General features: G+C 41.6%; 1 protein-coding gene and 1 long non-coding RNA gene across 3 annotated transcripts; one reads left to right on the forward strand and one right to left on the reverse strand.

Moving 5' to 3' along the window:
* Positions 1-1,681: 1,681 nt before the first annotated feature.
* LOC144048410 (uncharacterized) lies at positions 1,682-18,490 on the forward strand. 2 transcript variants are annotated; one of them, XR_013293338.1, is made up of 7 exons: positions 1,682-1,879; positions 2,705-2,773; positions 12,220-12,449; positions 13,168-13,326; positions 17,794-17,945; positions 18,055-18,228; positions 18,347-18,490. It is a non-coding gene; the product is annotated as an uncharacterized LOC144048410 (long non-coding RNA). The 2 variants fall into 2 exon arrangements; XR_013293339.1 differs by lacking the exons at positions 12,220-12,449; positions 13,168-13,326.
* LOC144048407 (uncharacterized) lies at positions 6,453-14,539 on the reverse strand. The gene is made up of 10 exons (XM_077560340.1): positions 14,090-14,539; positions 13,450-13,644; positions 13,212-13,386; positions 12,243-12,426; positions 11,964-12,061; positions 11,408-11,800; positions 11,130-11,300; positions 10,046-10,245; positions 9,023-9,246; positions 6,453-8,887 (listed from the first exon to the last, which is right to left on the reverse strand). The coding sequence occupies exons 1-10, from the start codon at positions 14,189-14,191 to the stop codon at positions 8,278-8,280; spliced, it is 2,352 nt and encodes a 783-aa protein (XP_077416466.1). The 5' UTR covers positions 14,192-14,539; the 3' UTR covers positions 6,453-8,277.
* Positions 18,491-19,212: the final 722 nt, after the last annotated feature.

Here is a 19,212-nt window from a genome sequence, read left to right on the forward strand (position 1 = left end):
CTAAACAGATTCAATACGATGAGCGTGTTTGTTTGATAGCAGTTGATTTTCTCGCACACGTCAGACGTCCGTAACTATTGACAGGTGGGGGGGTGGGGGGGAGATGTCCCGTCCGTGGCTCTTTGGACTCCAGACTTTTTGCTGAGTAATTGAAGTCAGCTGTTAATATAGTGCAGAAGTCTGGATGACAAATTTGACATGCATCACGAGCGCTTCGGGTAAGGAAGCTTTTACTCAGCAGTTTTTATAAAGACCTTTGAGGATCACACTTGAACCATCGAACCAAATATTGGCAGACATTTTTTTGGGGGGTCTTCAAATGTTTTTACAATTATATGATGGTTTGAATCACACTATTATTTTCACACTTTTTTTAGTTGATTGCAGATTTGGACGACCTCGTGACTGGGTTTGATTACAGCTCATGCTCAATATTCACCAAATTTGGTCGCGTCCCGTACTTACCTCATGCCTCATGCATAACCTCCCTTAAGAATTGGTATCATCATTTTAAACAAATACACTCTTTAAACTCGTAATAATGTCAACGGTTCCAAACTGTGTTGATAAGCAAACCGCCGTTTTCCCACCTAGGCGGAGGTCTGCGTTCGGCTGAGTACCTTTTCTAGTTCCTGTCTGTTTTTAGTCCACAACTCAAATTAAGAGAAGAAGAAGAATCCGCTGGTGTTCTGGTCTGCTGCTGATGGAAACTCTGTTCTTCTAAACACTCGCTCTTTTGTCTGTCTCGGGGAATTGGGGCCATCTGATTGCAGCAGGCTTCATCCCGGCCAAGAAACAGCTGGCTCCAATAAAAGCCTGCCCCCTGGTGCTGTTTACTCATTCCATACGTTGCAACAGGAAATTTAACGTCAGCCAGCGGACTCCGCTATGACAAAATTTAAGAGTGGGCTTTGCTTAAAAGGGCCGCTGCTCCCGGATGAGACATTTCAGTCGCTTTTAATGGTTGATTAACAGTCGCTAATGACGCACTGTTTATCGGTTCTATGAAGCAGCTGTTTAGTAGTAAAAAAAACAAAAGAAATGAAGTCCGACATGATGTATGCTTCTTTTCCTTTCGGCTTTAAAAGTTTAATTCATATAAAAAATATTTTTATTAATGTGGTTGTACTTTTATTAGTCATTTTGAACTGCTCTCATTTATACAGCATTTATTGTAAAATATTCAAAACAGAGTCCAAAAGCTTGTCCCTGACTTTCCATAGTTGGAAATTGTGTTCATGTAATATACTTATGATCCCTCAATGGAAAATATACTACACACTCCTCACCTGTGCCAGACACAAGGTTACTTGCTCATAGTAAACTGCATTGGAGGTGAACAGTAACGAGTCTGTTTCAAAATACCTGCGTTGGCCGGGAATCGAACTGCTAGCAAGGCAGCTACGCTAACCGCTATACCACCAACGCCTGCTGCTTGTCATTGAGGCTCAGTGTATGTCAAAGGCACTTTATCAAGACAAGCAAGGGGATTTTTAGAAGAGTTTAGCAGTCTGTCATAGTCAAATATCAATTGTTAAAAAAAAAATAAAAAAAAACGATACTTGTGTCAAAATTGACTTTACTGCAGTACGTGCCGTGGCCTCCTGGGGGCAGTGTGGTACGTGCATGCAGATAGCACACCTAAAATGACCAGAAGAAGAAAGTCATGTTAAAACACCAACGAAGAAATCAGAGGACTGAAACGTTTGGATAGATGTGATGGTGATTCGGAAAACAGATGAAGTCTCCTCCATGGATCTTTTTTCATTTTTATTTTATTTTTAGGAATTGGGTGGTGCTGCACTGCTGCTTCAGAAAGCTTCATAGAAATTAATGCATACGAGTGAAGGAACAAGAAGGAAAAAGAGCAGAGAACGAGGTTCGTACTGGAGCAACGTTTCATTGTTTAACTAATGTTGCTATATTTCATGTTCATTGTGTAATTTACTGCATAATAAAACGTTACCGTTTTCGTCCACTGGAGTGTGCTAACGCTCCTTGGTAAATATTTAACAATGCTATTGTTTAAGATTCTGTTTTATTGACTAAGAAGCTGTATTTCTTTATGGTTTATTTTTATGTAGAAGGTATTTATAAAGACAACAGGCAAGGTTAAAATGTTTATTTACAATATAAATTGTACTCAAGAGATAAAAGGTAATTGTTTAAGGCAATTAATTTATAGTATGTGGTAAAGTGACCAAATGTGTCCTCTTTTGGGATGACAGACCATTTTCTTAAGTCCTGTTGGGGCGTCCGGGGGTTTTATAAATTCTTGAAAAATGTCCGGTTGGCTTTGCGTGACTAATAGGAGGTGAAGTACACACTGTGTAACTGCGACTGGCACCACAATTTCAAGGCCGGGGCAAGTGTCCTCTTTTATTTGGAAATGGGACTATGGTCACCCAAGTATATGGCTTAAATACGGTAAAAGGATACACAAAACATACCGTTTGAGTTATTAATGGCAATTTTTGTTTATTTGTATTTTAGCTCTTACAGTGTGTTCACACAAAGACAGGTTTAATAAAAATTGTGAACCATCAGTTGGAGACACCACCTTTATTTCAACCGAGGATGCTACAAAATGTTATAGAGCATATATATTTGATTTATTTTACATGATTACATTACAGTATTTATATATGTTATATTATACCGCATATATATTTTATATAATTTTTTTTTTTTTTATGACTTCTAGTCCAAATGCATGTGAGATCATGACCCTGGCACCCTGAATCTGACCTGCTGCTGCTGTTTACAGTTAAAGGTAAGGGGAGGGGTCGCGCATCATCTCAGAGTGTTAGCGCTATTGATAGATGGATGACTCGCTCATGTTCAAGCTGAAAAGGTTCAAGCTAGGGGTGTGAATTGCCTAGTACCTGGCAAACATAAAACATTTCGTTCAGTTTCCCGTCAATTGTTAACAAAATGGCCGTCTGTCATTGACCTAATTATTTTTATTACTTTTTATATGTATATTGTACATTGAAAACATTTTGTAGTTAAAAATGGCAGCACAAATTGCACTAAACAGTTGTATTGGACTGTACTTTGTACTATGCTATTTATTTGTATCATTCCATACTCACATTTGTGTGATTTCCGCTCGTAGTTTCTATCAACTATAAAACTGGTAGCGATGATGTTTCATTATAATAAAAGCGTTCACACCCCCGTGGAGCTGCGGGGAGACGGAAGCTGCTGCCAAGTCAGAAGCATTGTTGCGCTGACATTTGCGCCGAGGATCAAACCGCTGATGAATGATCCATATTGAAAAGCTGGCCGGCCTGCCAAATGTCAAACAGCAGCGGGGGCCATTGTTGGATGAGCCAACTCTTAAAGTCTTCATCACAATGGCGCGTCACATACTGTATTGCATGTGGCCATGTGGCTTGCACTCAAGCGTCCGTGTTTACAATTCCAACAGCTGGGGATGGATGGGTCTTTACAAACAGATAATCCTCCAATGTCCTTTAATAAGTAAACGTTACGTAACGTTGTGGATTGAATATCATTTTTAATGCCACATTTGCACCAACCAAGGGCTTGCAGATTTTGACATATGTTGCTGCCTTTTAAAAAAGTTGAGTGTACGTGTGCAGCAACAAATGAGAAAACATTTCCTAACTGCTGCAAGTGACTCCGTTTTTGCAGAGGATAAAGAATATATGCTTGAGTATTGTAATATTGTCTTTCTGCATGTGTTGATGCACCGTTTGGACCGTAGTGGACCAAATATATGCTTATTCTATATAATAATTCTTGCCATCATGAAGAAAATATTTAATTCAAAATTAAAATTTCATTGTCAGCGCAATCTGGCGTAACTGACTAGGGATGTAGCGATATCCAAACATAAATAAAAACAAAAATAAATTGCTCATACAAAAAAAAAAAACACAATATTGTGCTTTTGTACATAAGCAATGCATATAAACAACTCTAATAACACTTAACTAATTTGCTCCCAAAAAGGTATAAAAATGTTTAAATTTTAAATATTGCCATGGCCCCAAAAACGTATTTATAAGTTTATTATTATTATTATTTTTTTCATGCTAGAGCATACAGAAGGGTTTGATGCAGCCTCTGAACTGAAGAGAATGGTTGAAGTAATGGTACTTATTACAAAAACGGCCAGCAGGTGGCAGTAGAGTATAAGAGATCAACCAGGGCCATGTTGCAAAAAGCTCTTTTCCCCAGTGTTTCCAACAGATTTGTGAATAATGATGAAACTTAGCTATATTCTAATGCTAATTGCTGCAAAACGGAAACGGATACAAATATACTTTTTTTCCTGATGAAAGAAGAGACTCTAATCTTTCTTTTGGCAGGTTCCATGTTGTTATAGCAATAAAACAATATATTCTGTGGGCCTTGTAAAATCTGTCCAAATCTAGTAAAACAGCTGGGAGCGAAGGGGGTTGCTTCAGTGAAAATGGCTGCGAGTGAATGAGTTAATATTGGGACGCTGACTTGCTAATGCACACACACATTGAGTCCCTCCACATATTGAGTCGGTTCACAAGCATATTACATTTCCCTTCATCTGACTATTAGCGTGGATTTTAAACATAGAAGGGCCAAAACATGCCTTGTAAAAATTTAATGGCACTAAAAAACTAGCCACCAGAGGGTGCTAGAACTGCACAAATGGAAATGAACCTGACTTTTTTTTAACAAATGTGCTACTTTTAATATCGTGACATGACGTCGACGATATTGTAGCAGTTTTAATATTACGATATTGCCCTCATATCAAATGAAAACAAAATGAATCCGGTTCTCTATTGTAACTTTTGTGTGCATGCATCATGATGTCTGCGTCTGATCTTGTCTATAAATTGCTCTTGTGCTCGGCCATAGAAAAGCGGATCTGTTATGTGGAGATCCCGGGGCAGTGCTACATCTCGCACATCCGTAAAAAGCCACATTTCATGCGGCGCCTGCTTTTTCCACTCTCGCATTTGTCACTGTTTACTGATCCAAATCGCACAACAAAGGCTTCTAATTTAGCAAGGTAAGCTTTTTTTTTTTCCTTCAAAGCCGCGCACGGTCATTCTAATTATAGAGAGCAAAATTCACTCGCGTCTCCACTTGAAGACATTTAGCATAAACAGTCTTGGTCGGTTATGTTACGCAGCATACTGGGTGTCTTTAATAAAGAGGGAACAAAACAAATGTGCCTGAAATGGACCTGGCCTTCCTCAAACACAACTCAGCTTCTAAACGTTGATGGGAACACGTCTGATGTACACAAAAATCTATTTGTGTGTGCGTTACATGCTGACCAGGCCTCCGTTCACATCCTCGGTTTCAGCTCTCTTTGGTGCTAATTTAAGTAGCGCTCCACACGAGCCTGTGAGAGTTTCTGAAGTTGTGTTTGCCGCAGGATGCTTTCATGGTCAAAAGAAGCATATGTTCCTCGCAGCCTTTTTCTTCCTCTTTTGTCCTGTTCAGCGGCATGGTCATACAAAATCTGCCTTTTTTATGCTGGAACAGGTTTTCATTGCAAAAGGAGAGTTTGAAATACTCTGACTCTGTAGTTGTTTATTTTGTACAATTTGTTGGAAATACTGCCGTTTGGAATAAAATTTGTCTGTAAGGTTGCCAATTCCAGGTCCAGAAAAAGTAAAAATCCTGCCACAGTTTGGCTTTAGCCTCGGGTGCTAGTTAGCTAGCTCCCTAGCTAGTTCTCATGGTGTGTGTTTACTTGCTAGGGAGTGAGCTAGCTAGCTAGCACCCATGCTGCTCGTTTACTTGCTAGGGGGCTAGCACTAGGGGCTAAAGCCAAACTGTGGCAGGGGTTTTACTTTCCGGACCTGGATTTGCCACTTATTGTTTGTTTGACATCCACACACATCCGTGGAGCTCAGAATCGGTCTTGTTTGCACATCGATCAAATTCACCAAAATCGTGTTAGACTAGCTGTGCCAGTATTTAGACGTGGTCTGAGCAGGCATACGGTTTAAGATGACTTCCTGCCACCAAATTGTCACATCTCTAAGGACACACCCGTGTTGTGCTGGAACGCCCAGACTGGCAAAAGACCAGAAATGACCAATACGGCGATATTGGGCCACGGTGCCGCTAGGTGAGCTGTCTAGAAAAATAAGCTAGATATGCTCTCACGTAAACTCAACAGCTTCAACCAAGCATAAAAATGCTGCATTTGCTAATATTTTTTATTTTTGATTGGTGCTGTTTGGAATGTATTAATTGAAAAATGTGAATAGGCCTACTGTAAAATCTCTGAGGGTCAACCTCAATCTCGCTGCAATTTTTCTCATAGTAAATAATGAAATGTGTTCCAGGTTCAAAATGAGCCATCATTAGAAGCATTCATTAACTATACATAGACCAATCTTTTAAGTACCATTTTCATCAAAATTCATAATTTTCATTGAAAAAAAAAATATACAACTGTGAATTTAAATAAGATGTCATTAAACATGGATTGATGTCTTTTTAATGAGCTTTTGGTGTATCTGTGAATGTTGGGTGAAAGAACAAATAGGATGCAGTACAGCGGCCTAAAAGGGCTGAAAGGTGAAACTCGGCAGCAAATCTGTAAATTCCTTTCAAATGGAGCTCCACACTGAAGGCCTTGTTTTTTCGGACCTAAACAGGCCAGGAGCGGGGGAGCGGGATTTGCTTCCAGATTACGCTAGTGGGCGGACAATGGGGGTCAGTGATCCTGATGTATTTATATGTAACAGAGACGGAGAATGTGAATTACGGCTCAGCCACCGCTTTGTCGGGCACAAACGGAACCTGTTGAGATCCTCGTAGATCAACAGTCGACTAAGCAGTAAACACCTCGCCGCATTGTGCTGATGGCAAAAATGCACTTTACAAAAAAAAACGTTAAGTAGCTGCGCACGGTTTTAAATGTTCGTCTAAATGCGCTGGATGAGGACAACTTCTACGGATGTTATCTTCAGGCGAGCGTGCTTCATTTATCTGTCATCTTCGGAGAACGTCTTTGTCAGCGTTCCGCAGCGAGGGACCCTCAAAGACCATCAGATCAAATCTAAGGCTTGATTTCAGCAGACTCACTGTCCGGACAAGGAGATAATTACCACCTTGACAAGCTTTGATCACGGGCCTTCTTCTCCTACAGTTGTTAGGACAATACATTGGCAGCACCCAAAATGTCTTTTCCCTCCTAAAAAAAAAAAAATACCTGCGTTGGATTCTGAAAAGACACACCAGAAGTCCAAAGTGAATGTGTTTGCCTCCATAACAAGGATCTGATGACGGTTACTGTGAGGAGAGGGAGGGGAAAAGTTGTTGGTTAGTCATCCACGATTTTTGTGATTGCAGTGGGTGGAATGAGTCACTGTGGTTGTGGTCGTCTTTTTTGGGGGGGCGTCACAAGAACTCAATTATTCTAGAGTTTATGACAGGGCACAAGAGTCCACTGAGGGGAAATAAGTGAGAATGTAAACACGGCTTTGCAGCATTCAGTAACTCCTACACTTCCTCTTTGAGGCAGCATTTGCTCAAAGGTCCATCCAGTTATGAGAAGGAGATAACCTTTGTGTGCATGTTTTGAAGGTCAAATGAGTCAATTTTCCACTCTGACCTCTAAAGGTGAACGGGTCTGTTTCAGAAGTGATGGCTTGGTGCTTAACTGTACAGTTGGATCCTGAAGAATTTGGATGACGGCAAGCCTTGGAGTTATTAAGCATTTACTACGCTCTAAAAACAGTTGGGACAAAAGTAACCCAATTATGGGTCAAAAATGGATTGATCCAATTTATGGGTTAATCTGACCTAACCTTCTGGGTTGTTTTATATAAAATGACCCAAATAAAGGATCTGATCAATATTTATGAGTTGGTTTACGCTGAAAGATTCATTTCTTGACTCAAAGTTGGGTCAAATCAACCCAAGTAGATCGGTCCATTTTTGACCCATAGTTGGGTTATTTTTCACCCAACTGTTTTTAGAGTGTACGACAGCTTCACAAAATTCTACCAACCAAGTGTACACTCTAAAAACAGTTGGGTCAAAAGTAGCCCAATTATGGATCAAAAATGGACCGATCCACTTTATGGGTCAATTTGACCCAACTTTATGGGTTGTTTTATACAAATGTACCAATTTTTCTGACCCAAGTAAAGGATCTGACCAATTTTTACGAGTTGTTTTATGCTGAAAGGCATTTCTTGACTCAAAGTTGGGTCAAATCAACCCAAGTAGATCAGTCCATTTTTGACCCATAGTTGGGTTATTTTTCACCCAACTGTTTTTAGAGTATGGCTTTCATTCTTCAATTAATTTGAATTTCACTTCTTCCTGTATCCTACTCATGAGTCCAGAGCTGATGTTGTTCTCGGCAAGACTCAGATGCCTCATGGGGAACTGGCCCCTGCAAAGCAAAGCCGCCATGATGTCGTTCCCTCCCACGTCACTGATCCCGTTCCCGTCTAGATCGACCATCCGCAGACAAGCGTTGGCTTTCAACACGTCGGCCAGCAGCCTGACCCCGGGGTCGCCCAGGTTGTTCTCATCTAGGATGATCTGAGCCAGCGAGCTGTTCCCTTTCAGGCTGTCGAAAAGTTCTTTCCACGCTCCCAGGTCCGCACCACCCGTCTGAGCTAGACCTAAATACTGCAGGTGTGAGTGGTGCCTCATGTAGGATGCGAGTACCTTCACCCCAACCCCACTCAGGTTGTTACCCCCAATGTCCAGTTCCAAAAGTGAAAACATCTTGAAAGAGCTCCCTCCAGTGGTGAGGTTGCCCGCTGCCTGCTGTGGGAGTTTTTGCTGCTGTCGAATGGCGGCGGCGGCTCTTGATGTTTGCTCCTGTAGCTCGGCTATCCCACTCAGAAGAGCCACTGCTCCATGATCATGTAATCGGTTTCCAAACAAGCTAGAGAAAATAAATTAAAGTTGTCTCACAATTGGTTGCAGGTCCAATTCCCTTATCAAGGTTCTGAATGATTTGAATGAAACTCAACCCAAGCAGACCTCATATTTAATGTAACTTTGGAGTGTCAGCGCTTACTGTAAACCTTTGACCTGAGGCTTCGCCGTCAGGACGTCCAGCAGAATGTGAGCGCCGTACGGGCCAATGAGGTTGAGGTTGAGGTTGAGCAGAGCGACCTCGGACGAGCTGCTCTTCAGGGCGCCCGCCACAGTAAGCAGGAGGTCGTCCGTCAGGTCGGTGTTCCTCAGAACCAGCTGCTCCACCTCATCCGATGTGCTCAGCACTGTGATCATGGCTTCCAGCTACGGCAGCAAAGCAGGAGAAAGTCATGGGAAATTGCGAACGGCGTCATGTTTCCGTATGGTATGGACTGGAAGCGGGATATATGATGGGTGCTGAGCTGCTTAATATTTGCTTTAGGTCATTGGGAAATTAAAAAAGCGAGCTGGAGCAGTTCCACAAGGCAGGTCAAAGTTGCCTGTGAGAATGCAGGAAGACGAGTTATGTAATCCAAATCAGACTTCCGATCAATTAACCGCAGGGTGCAAAATCATTATCTTTCTTATAGAAATGCATTTGCAATTACATTTGGAGGGTTTTTAAAAACTTATCTTGAGAGGAAATGCTCATTAATTTTCCATCCAACAAATGAATAACCTATAAGCACATCATTTTCTTTCCATATGCATAATAAACAATTAGATAACCAAAACCTGTCAAAGGCGTTTTGCTGCAGATGCTGCATTGACTGAAGCTTCTGCTCATTCTTTTCCTATTGATATACTGCCCCCTATTGGTGCAGAAAATATCAAGTCTTGCTTTATAATCGGTTTCATACAGAATCCCCTTAGTAGAAAATCAGTGAACACACACACCTACCTACATTTCATTTATGCTTCATGTCAAAACAAGAATTGTGAAACTCAATTTCTCTAGCAGCAGCATGCGGATTAGTTCTGTATTTAAAAGCTTAGGTTGCAATTTGCAAGGCTCAAATAACATCTGGATTGATTGAAAAGAAAAATCATTCTTTGCGCGCTACCACAAATTGCCCTCTTCAGAGTGAGCTAAAAAAGAAGGTTATGTGTGTTGTAAAAACACCTGAGCTTGCAGGTCTTGCTCATGAACGGGCTCTTTTTCACCGGCCTCCTCCTCCTCCTCCTCCCCTTTGCCCTCCTCGTCTTTGTCAGGCTCTCCATCCGGTCGGAAGACGGCGTCACTCTCTTCGCTATGCTCCGCGTCTGAGCTCGGAGCTTTGGGCTCCAACGACAGTCTCTTCTGGAGCCGACGCCTTTGTAGCACTTTGAACGGAGAACACAAATATTCAGTTATTGTTATCAACACCTGAGCCATATTGCTCTAAACAGCCAGTACATCTGGAGTTAATCTAGCAGCCATGATATCAATATGGGCATGTGGATCGATATTGTGCCGTCAAAGATGGGAAAAGTACTGACATTCTCTATTTGAGTAAAAGTACAATTACTTGTGTAAAAAACTATTTTGGTAAAAGTACCCACTCAATTACTACAGGCTCTGAAATACACTTGATCAGTAGAAGTAAAAAGTATTTTTACCGGATGTTTCCTCCTACGTCAACTTGAACGATGTTAACCAATGGAGCAAAAATGGTACATCGGCCAGTTGTCTCTCTGACTTGCCCTGCGTCAATGAGTATCACTCAAAAGGACAAAGTAAAAAACAAAAGTAACGACCTTGTTTTGAAAATGTATCGAGTAAAAAGTACAGATAATCATGTTAAAATGTAACAGATAAAAAGTAAAAAGTAGTCTAAAAAAATAAGAAAGTACAAAGTACTGGAAAAAACTACTCAAGTAAGGAAGCAAAGTATTTGTACTTCGTTGCTTCACATCTCTGTGTACCGTTAGAGTAAAATGAACGATACATCAAAATATGGGTGTCTTGGCCCAAATCGAGTGGTTTGCGACCAAATAGTTCAATCTTTAATTTCCAATCTATGAATGACATACACGTACATTGTGTTCGCAGTTAAAATTTTGGAGACAGCGTCTCGTTCAACAGCAGTCTCCCAAATTTTGTCAGGTGGCGTAGTTCAATGCCTTCTGTTTTGTTCCGCATTTCAGCTTCTCTGCCTATTATGTAAATCACACTTTGTGTCATGTTCCAGCTCTCTTTCCACTTGGCCGCCATTTCCTTTGCTCACTGTTTGCTTGGAAGCGGTTGTGCTTGCTTGGGCTCTTCTCCAGCTCGGCGCTCATCTGCACACATTGTTCGTAGAAGTCCGTCCGTCCGTCCCCATCTCTGCTTTTCCCATTTGACTCCCACCGCTTCTCCCGCTTCTGCTTAGTCAGTACTTCCTCATCCTGTAAGCGGTCTTGAACAACAAAACCACTGTTGATTTTAGGTATCTTATCCCCACAAAGACGGTTAAATGCAAAAAGCATATACAGATGCAAGAAAGTTCATCAGATCAGGTCTCACCGAGCACATTTCCTGTCTTGCTGATGTTCGGCTTGCGTGTCCGCCGTGCTTCGCCAGCGCCAGTTATTTCTTTGCGCTGCTGCGGCTCTTGTCTGGCAGATGAAACTTGGCCCTCATATTTTGGGGACAAGGTCGAGCCTGGGGAGCCCTCGCCGTCCCGTCTGGTGCTCGTGGCCGTCTTGCCTTTGCTCGTGCTCTGATGAGTTTGACCCTCGCGTCTCCTCTTTTTGGAGGTCTCTTTCATGGCAGGGGCCGGGGGGTCCTCGCTGTCTGTGGATCCACCGGCCTTGTCCTTGGCGTGTCTTCTTGTCCTCCTCGCAGACTTAGTCTCCGGTTTGGTCGGGATAAACTGAGGGGATGACGGACACGACTCCACTGCGGCAACATTAGAGCCTTGGAGAAAACACAAAACGAAAATACTGCTTAGCTGCGCATTTTCTCTTAGCTTTCAACTATAAATTAACGATTGGTTTTAATGTAAATGGACAGCAGATGAATCAGCTTTAGGAAGAAACGGAAACACTCTGGGGGGGGGGGGGGTTCTCACGCTTTATACCAGTGCCAGAGCCGTGCACTAGAGGGAGAACTAAGCTCTCTTTTGTGCTGTTGTTCAGTTGCTGGAAAGAGCTGCATTTGCTTCGAAGACTTGTGCATCTGGAAAAAAAAAAAAAACGAAACTTTGATAGTGCCTCATACATAAGCTCCTTTATACATGCAACGTGTGTCCAATTACACCCTTCACAATGCATTATGTCTGCAGAGTGGAATTTTTGCCCAATGGATTGTATACTACAGTAACTTGCAATTTTCAGCCGCGAGTGTGCCGACATCGCACCTGTGGCAAGGCATCCCACCGGCGAGCCAGGACAGCCGGAAGCAGCTCTTCTTGCCCTGCTGGAAACCGGGCGCGTAGCGGTACTCGCAGCAGGCGCTGATTCGGGCCACCTTGATGCCGTTCACATACAAGGAAGCACTGAAGGGGAAGCCTCTGTGTCTTTGAGAGATGAAATTGAACAGCTCTGAAAGGAGAAAAAGGTAGAAGGTACGAAAGCGTGAACGGTTTTGTTTCGAAAGATGATTAAATTGTCCAGTGTCAATGAGCAGACTCCAGATGGCACTGTTCTGTACGAGCGTATTTGGATGAGTCAGGAAGATACCCTGAGCAGTGGGTCGAGTTAAGTGATTACAGTAAATGTCGATTGAAAATACCAAGTGGGTGATACCAAATGGTAGTTTCAATTAACCCTGGAGAACCCACGGGGTCAAATTTGGCCCCTATAAATTCTGCTACTCAAATAACAAAGACCTTTATTTTTTTCCAGCGGTGATTCTGTCCCTGTGTTCTTGTTTCCATTGGCCAAAGTGTGTTTGTACATTCAAAATCCAGTTCTAAAATGCAACAGATAAAACAAAAAAATCATATTGTTCAATGTAGCTGTGTATTTGATTGATTATTTTCTTAAATTCTAAATAGTTTACTGACAGTTTTTGTTATTCCGATTTTTCGAAATGATACCCCTAAATCCCAAAAGAATCAAATTTCGCCCTAATCCTAAATTAGGGAATAAAGAGTTATAATTGAAAAAAACATATATTTTGGTGTTCAGTGAATTTATAGCAGTCATTTAATGTATAATTCATAATTTTCCAAAGAAGAAAAGGGTTCTTGGGTTCTCCAGGGTTAAGAAGTTTCAAAAGGAGCTTGAAGGGTAATTAATTGGACATGGAACATGATGTCAAATCATTTCCATTCCGTCCAGATCCAACTCATTGACCCGGCGGGGATACGGGTTGACTCTGCTACCTCCTGGGGTCACCAAGCCCTTGAAGACGCAGATGTTCTCCCCTCCATTGACTTGCTGGAGCACTTTAAGTTCATCTCGATTTGACCTCATTGAACCCCAGCGGCCTCGTCCCAGGTACGTCATGGTCACTGTAACGTTGGATTTCTTTGCCTCTCGTTGTGCATTGAGGTCGCTCTAAAAGTACAGCGGACGTTATAAGCGGAGGCTTTCATTTTCGCTGGTCGTTTCAAAGACTACCTGTTTGTTGCTGCGGCCTGCAGTCTTTTGTGAGCCGACCGAAGAGAAGGATCCTCTTCTTCTGGTGTTGAGAAGAGGACAGGACTGACTCAGATTTCCTCGGATTGAGGCGAGACTTGAGGCTTTCCTGGCGATGGTCGGCAGGTAGACGTCGTCTTTGTTAGCACTGCGAGAGCGCACTTTGAGATCGTCGAGCTGCGGGCGCACATGCAGCAGCAAACCAGAACAAATTAAGAGATTATTCGGACTGAGGAGTTGCCCAATGTATTCATTCTGAGATCAACATAAAGAAGTTCCATTGATAAAGATGTTTATTTGTACAGTTGCTCGAAAGAAATAACTTCAGCAAATGCATCCTTTGCCGAGAGGATTCTGAGAGTCTCGTAAGTTAGATAAATAACGAGCTAGAAATGGAAAATATATCACGTCATCGACCCTCAGGACTCGAGTTAAATCTCTTCAGCAACGCTAAAATAGCCCAAGCTATAATAAAGTGTGACATTTAGACAGATGACTTTGCTTTTTTTTGCTCTGAGCAAACCGGTTTGTTGTAGCATCTTGACCTGACTGAACTGGGATGTGATGAAGACATCAAAAGTAGTTTCAAGTTGTTGTAGCGGAGCTGACAACCAACACTTACCGGAGTATCTCCGCCTCCCCTGTGACAGGAAAAGAGATCCTGCAGGAGCATTTGGCTGTTCCGCCTGATTCTTCTCAGTGATTCCTTCTCGTACGACTCCATTACAAGAGGCCACCTGATAAAAGCGGACGGGTGATAAGTTGAAGGATCTCAAGGAGGGACGTATTTAGTAACAGGCGACTTTTAACTATGAAATCTTTCATCCATAATGACGTCAGGAGCAGTATATGGTATGATGTATGAAAAACGGACAGTTGCTTAAAACGGTGAACTGTGACCTCCTCACGTTTGACTCTCTGTGCAACTCAACAACTAATGACTGCTTCTCACTCAAACATACCGTTAATTACACTAAGAAAACTAAATGTAGCCTGAGGAAATAAGGTTAAATTGATCTTTGATTCCCTCCATTGCATTCTCACACGCCTCCATTGTTTTCTTCAGAGGCCCGTTGGTGAATTGCGTCGTGTAACCCAATCGCTGTCATCTGCTCGGCTGATTGCCTCTACTATTCGACTCGGCTTGCAAATTAGTGTCCAGTGAATGCATGAGTGCGCTTCAGATGGCCGATAGATGGCAGGAAATACAGAATAAGTCATAATCTCCTTTGCAGTCAATTTCCCAGTGTCAGTGTTGTTAAACATTTCAGTGAGTGGGAAAGTTAATTACAATATAGGCCGTGTTTTGGAGCAGACGTGACGCAATAAATGAAAGCGGTTCAAGAGGTCAAATGTCTTTCCTAACTGCCTGCAATAAGGCATGACTTAAATCTATCATCATTTTACAATTTAGACCTGTGTTTAATCTTTAAATATCATTCCATCTTGCATCATTTTACTTGTAGGTCCAAGGGAATCACATTATTTAACAAAAACATGTTTCAAATGCCAGGATTACTCCACATGTTTAACTTTTTAACCAAACTCATAGTAGACACTGAACAGAGATCCTACCTGTTGTCTTGTCAGGTCGTGACGCGATACTGACGCTTCTCTAGTTCTTCAACAAGTGACACCGGAGAAGTTGTCACTTCCTCAAATGATCAAACCTGACCTGTAATCTTCGCCTGCCGCTTATGTGTTGTTTGTTTGTTTATAATAACAAAGCTCACAGCATTAGGCAACTCTATACAGTGTAACATGATTAAATAAATTTGTTATTTTGTATTTTTTAATGATCAATTTTTATTGGAAGTGCCATGTAATGTAATACGTAACGGTAACAATATGATCATTCTGAGGGTTGTTTTGTAATATTTGGACTCTATTTTCTTCTTTTATTTAGCCAATAAGGTCACCCAAATAGTGGAAACAAAATTGCAGTAAAACAAACTCAAATACGGTATGTGCCTTAGCTCTAGTAAACACCTTTTTTTTTGTCCGCAAGTAAAAACAAAACAATAACAGTGGTACCACTTGGCACTTTTGACTGATACCACTAGGTGTCGTTGTAGTTGTCATTACCTCACACTGACATTTATAAAGCTGAATTTCATGGCAGTGAACAGGGTGAAGTATTTTATGATTGATTTTACTGTCCCATTCTTGAATTGTTACCTTGTCGTGATAGACGGGTTTTGTGGCCCAATATTATGCTCCTGGTAGAACAACATCATTGGATGAAGTTTATCAGGATCCCCCTCCAGAGGTGGATCTATAAGTCGGGTGCCTGGTGGCCAGGGCCTGCAATCATGGAGCAGGGCAGGGCATGACCTCACCAGACAACACGGGTCCTCCACTCATGGGTCCACCACCTTAGGGATGACTCGGAGACAATTGAGTTGGGTGCTTTGTGAGCTATGCGGCAGCCGAAGGTGGGAACCCCTAGCGGCCCGATCCCAGACTACGAAAGCTAGCTAACTCCGGGGATGTGGAATGGCACAGGTGTGCAAGGTTGAAAGGTTCTGAGAAATAATAGGCTGGCCTCGTCGCTCAGCTTGGGCTTTCGAACCAGTCCTCTTGTGAAGGGTTTGACTCTGCTCCACTCTGGAGTTGCCCAGGAGAGACACTGAGCAGGTGTGAGCATGCTAATTGCTACACGACTTGGTGTCTGTCAGTTGTGGACGAGAGCTGTTTCTGCACATAGAGCCAAACAGAGGCTCTTGTGCTGAGTTGGCTCTGCAAGTCTGAGTTTCGGCACTAGATGGCGCAAGAAGACTGAGCAGCTGATCCCGTCAACTCACTGCAATGCAATAATGACCATTGCTGTAAAGTGTAAACTGTAATACAGAGCTGGGATGTCGCCACTATATGAAGCTAGTGTTAAAACGTTATTAGTAAAACAGTAATACTGTTGATACTTTCATGCCGCTGAGCTGATTGCATCCACCAACTATATTGGTTCATTTTGTTGACAAAATCTAGGCCAAGCGAGGATGCTTTAGAAGCACTAGTTGCACTTATCTTATCTTCCATGGCTAAATTAATTTATTACCAAAAGTATATAAGAAAATATTTAAAAAGAACATGAGAGCATTAATGTACATTTTGTGACAGCTGGAATGTGACAGTTTGGTAACGCAATGCTTATTTCACATCCATTTTTCACACTTAAGTAGTTCATAACTCACGTGTGTGCGCACACACACACTCACACACACACAGACGCTTGTCAGTATTTGCAGTGTGACACGATGTCACATTTCATTTTCATCACATTAGAAGACATTTTGCTGACAGCCGACAGACCCTCTCTACCCTTCTTCCCCCCTGGCTGGCCATGAAACTAATATACTGTGACAATGCATGATTGCACATCTGGGAAATTCATTGAAATATGACTTTAAAGTAAACTATTGCACCAAAAATGTGATTGAACGGTTTGTGTTCAGCCACAAGTGTATAAATTTCTAATCATTTTAGAGTAGTCCTCAATGGAGTTCTGTTGGATTATAGCTGCGACGTGCCATTGATGTAGAACTCAACTTGATTTAAAGAACAATATGCAGCTGTAACTAAGTGCTGTTGCCTACATAAGCTCAAACCAGAAACAAGCTTCAAGAAATAAAATAATGCCAATAAATAATAATAACTATACAAGAGGAGAGCTGCTTCTTTTTGGTATTTCCGCACACCAGAAGAGTAATCCCCCAACATGTCAACATGTTTTTCCAGCCTTGGGCTCGTCATATTTGCCTTCTTGCAGTACTTGCGTGAAATGTAGTTGTTTTAGTCAGGATTATAATCAATAATGCACGGAAATCCTACGGTAACTATTTGAATGAAAAACACTAGGCCGAGAATAATTAAAAAAAAAAACTGTTAAAATTATTCTTCCATTGCTGTGCAAACCAGATCATTGGGCAACGTCCGTAAACCCTTTGGAATATTCAGTAATAAAGTTGTGCTTGTACGAGTGTGGGCAGCGTGCATGCGAGAGTGCAGTTTTATTTTTTCGGCCACACGTGGCTGTAGCGATACGAAAATTCCATTTTTTCCATAGAGCAGCTTTAAATTAATTTATTGTTGTAAATGCACCTTTTGTGTTACGTTCAGTAAAAAAAAAAAAAAAAAAAAAAGAGATCATTATAATATATTGTGAATATAAGTGGGGCCTTTGCTTGCTTGATATATCAATTAGTACACACCCTAAATAGAAATAACATCACTGAGATGGACGGGTTAAAATAGCTCCACTAGTTATGATGATTTTTTTTTCCAGTCGGTTGCTTGTTCAAACATATTTGTTTCCTATTAATTATGCAGGGATCCGTTGACAAACAGTCAACATGTTCTTCAACGTATTACATTGAACCAACATTCAAGAGGTATTTAAGTGTTACCGTCAAAGGTCCGGCAGATTACTACTCACTTCAACACCAACGAGCTGATTCGGCTTCAACCTGTGAAGGGAAAAGGTAAGAGGAACATAAAAATATCAGATTGCAAACAAGAACCGTACTAAATGTTTATTATTATTGCCCTCGTTGTATCATATGCTGAGATCGGTTCCTAATATTTTCAAAGTGAAACAACCATGCTCAGGCTGCTGAAGGTCGCGATGATCGTGGTCATGTGTGCGCTCATCTTAGCCACAGTGACGGCCAGCAACATGAACGGCGGACACTCTATAGACGACGAGATGATGGGTATCATCACTAGCGGAGGCGACAGGCAGAGATGCGGCATCATCGCACAACGGTACGCAGACACAACGCGAGATAGATTCGGAGGCGTGATGAACGATCGAGAGCGAAATGCAAAAGTAAAATTCAAATGTCCTGAAAAGAAATTGAAACAAATTTGTTCTATTCTATAGGCGGCGGGATGAAGGCTATCATCCAAGGCAATGACGGGGGATACAACATAGAGAACAAGTTACAAAAGTAAAATTCATGTCTTGAAAAAAAATTGTAACAATTCTGTTCTCCTATATATGGCAAATAAAAGCAATATAAAAACATCCCACAAGTTTGAGGTCTTTCTTACATTTGACTTTTTTTTTTTTTTTTTTGGAAACCGTTTACTTCACCTGCGACTGGCTGGCAACCAGTTCAGGGTGTACCCCGCCTACTGCTGGGATAGGTTCCAGCAACCCCCCCGCGACCCTTGTGAGGACAAGCGGTTAATAAAATGGATGGATGTACAAAGCAATAGAACCAATTGGCCAAAACTAATAGCTTGTGTTTGGTCTCACAATGTTACTTGTGGTAATGATCGTGTAGCCCAAATACATCCCATAATGTATGTCTACTCCAAATAGCACAGAACTTTACCGTTTTACATTTTAGCCGAAGGATTCATTGGCACTGGCATTGCTATGTGTGATCAATTACCACTAAATACGTCCTTTAGAATCACCTTGTGATTTAGTGGCCACCGGTCCAAGGTGTCATTGTCCGTAAGTCAGCTGGGATAGCTCCAGCCTCTGCTGTTACTCAGACTAGAATAAGCAGTGTATAAAAAATAAAAAATAAAAAGCACGGATAGACATTTTAGGCTTGTTATGTCATTTAATCCCATTGACCCAGTTTGTGAAGAGATTCTGCACCTTCACAGCAAAAGGTTCTCTATTTAGATACTTTGTGGAGGAGAAAATGTATTTTAGGACTAAATCACGACGAAAGTAAAGAATGCATAGCTATAATAATATATATATTTTTAAAAACGACGTTAAGCCCCACC

This window comes from Vanacampus margaritifer, chromosome 3, assembly GCF_051991255.1.
Source record: "Vanacampus margaritifer isolate UIUO_Vmar chromosome 3, RoL_Vmar_1.0, whole genome shotgun sequence".
Lineage (NCBI taxonomy): Eukaryota > Metazoa > Chordata > Actinopteri > Syngnathiformes > Syngnathidae > Vanacampus > Vanacampus margaritifer.

What these genes read in the sequence shown, in the direction of transcription:
- LOC144048407 (XM_077560340.1), bottom strand. Translation starts at nt 14,191, where the DNA reads ATGGAGTCGTACGAGAAGGAATCACTGAGAAGAATCAGGCGGAACAGC. An exon ending in GGGGAGGCGGAGATACTCCG is followed by an intron (nt 13,645 to 14,089) that starts GTAAGTGTTGGT and finishes GTGCGCCCGCAG; the next exon opens with CTCGACGATCTCAAAGTGCG. An exon ending in CAAGACAGGAAATGTGCTCG is followed by an intron (nt 11,301 to 11,407) that starts GTGAGACCTGAT and finishes TTGTTGTTCAAG; the next exon opens with ACCGCTTACAGGATGAGGAA.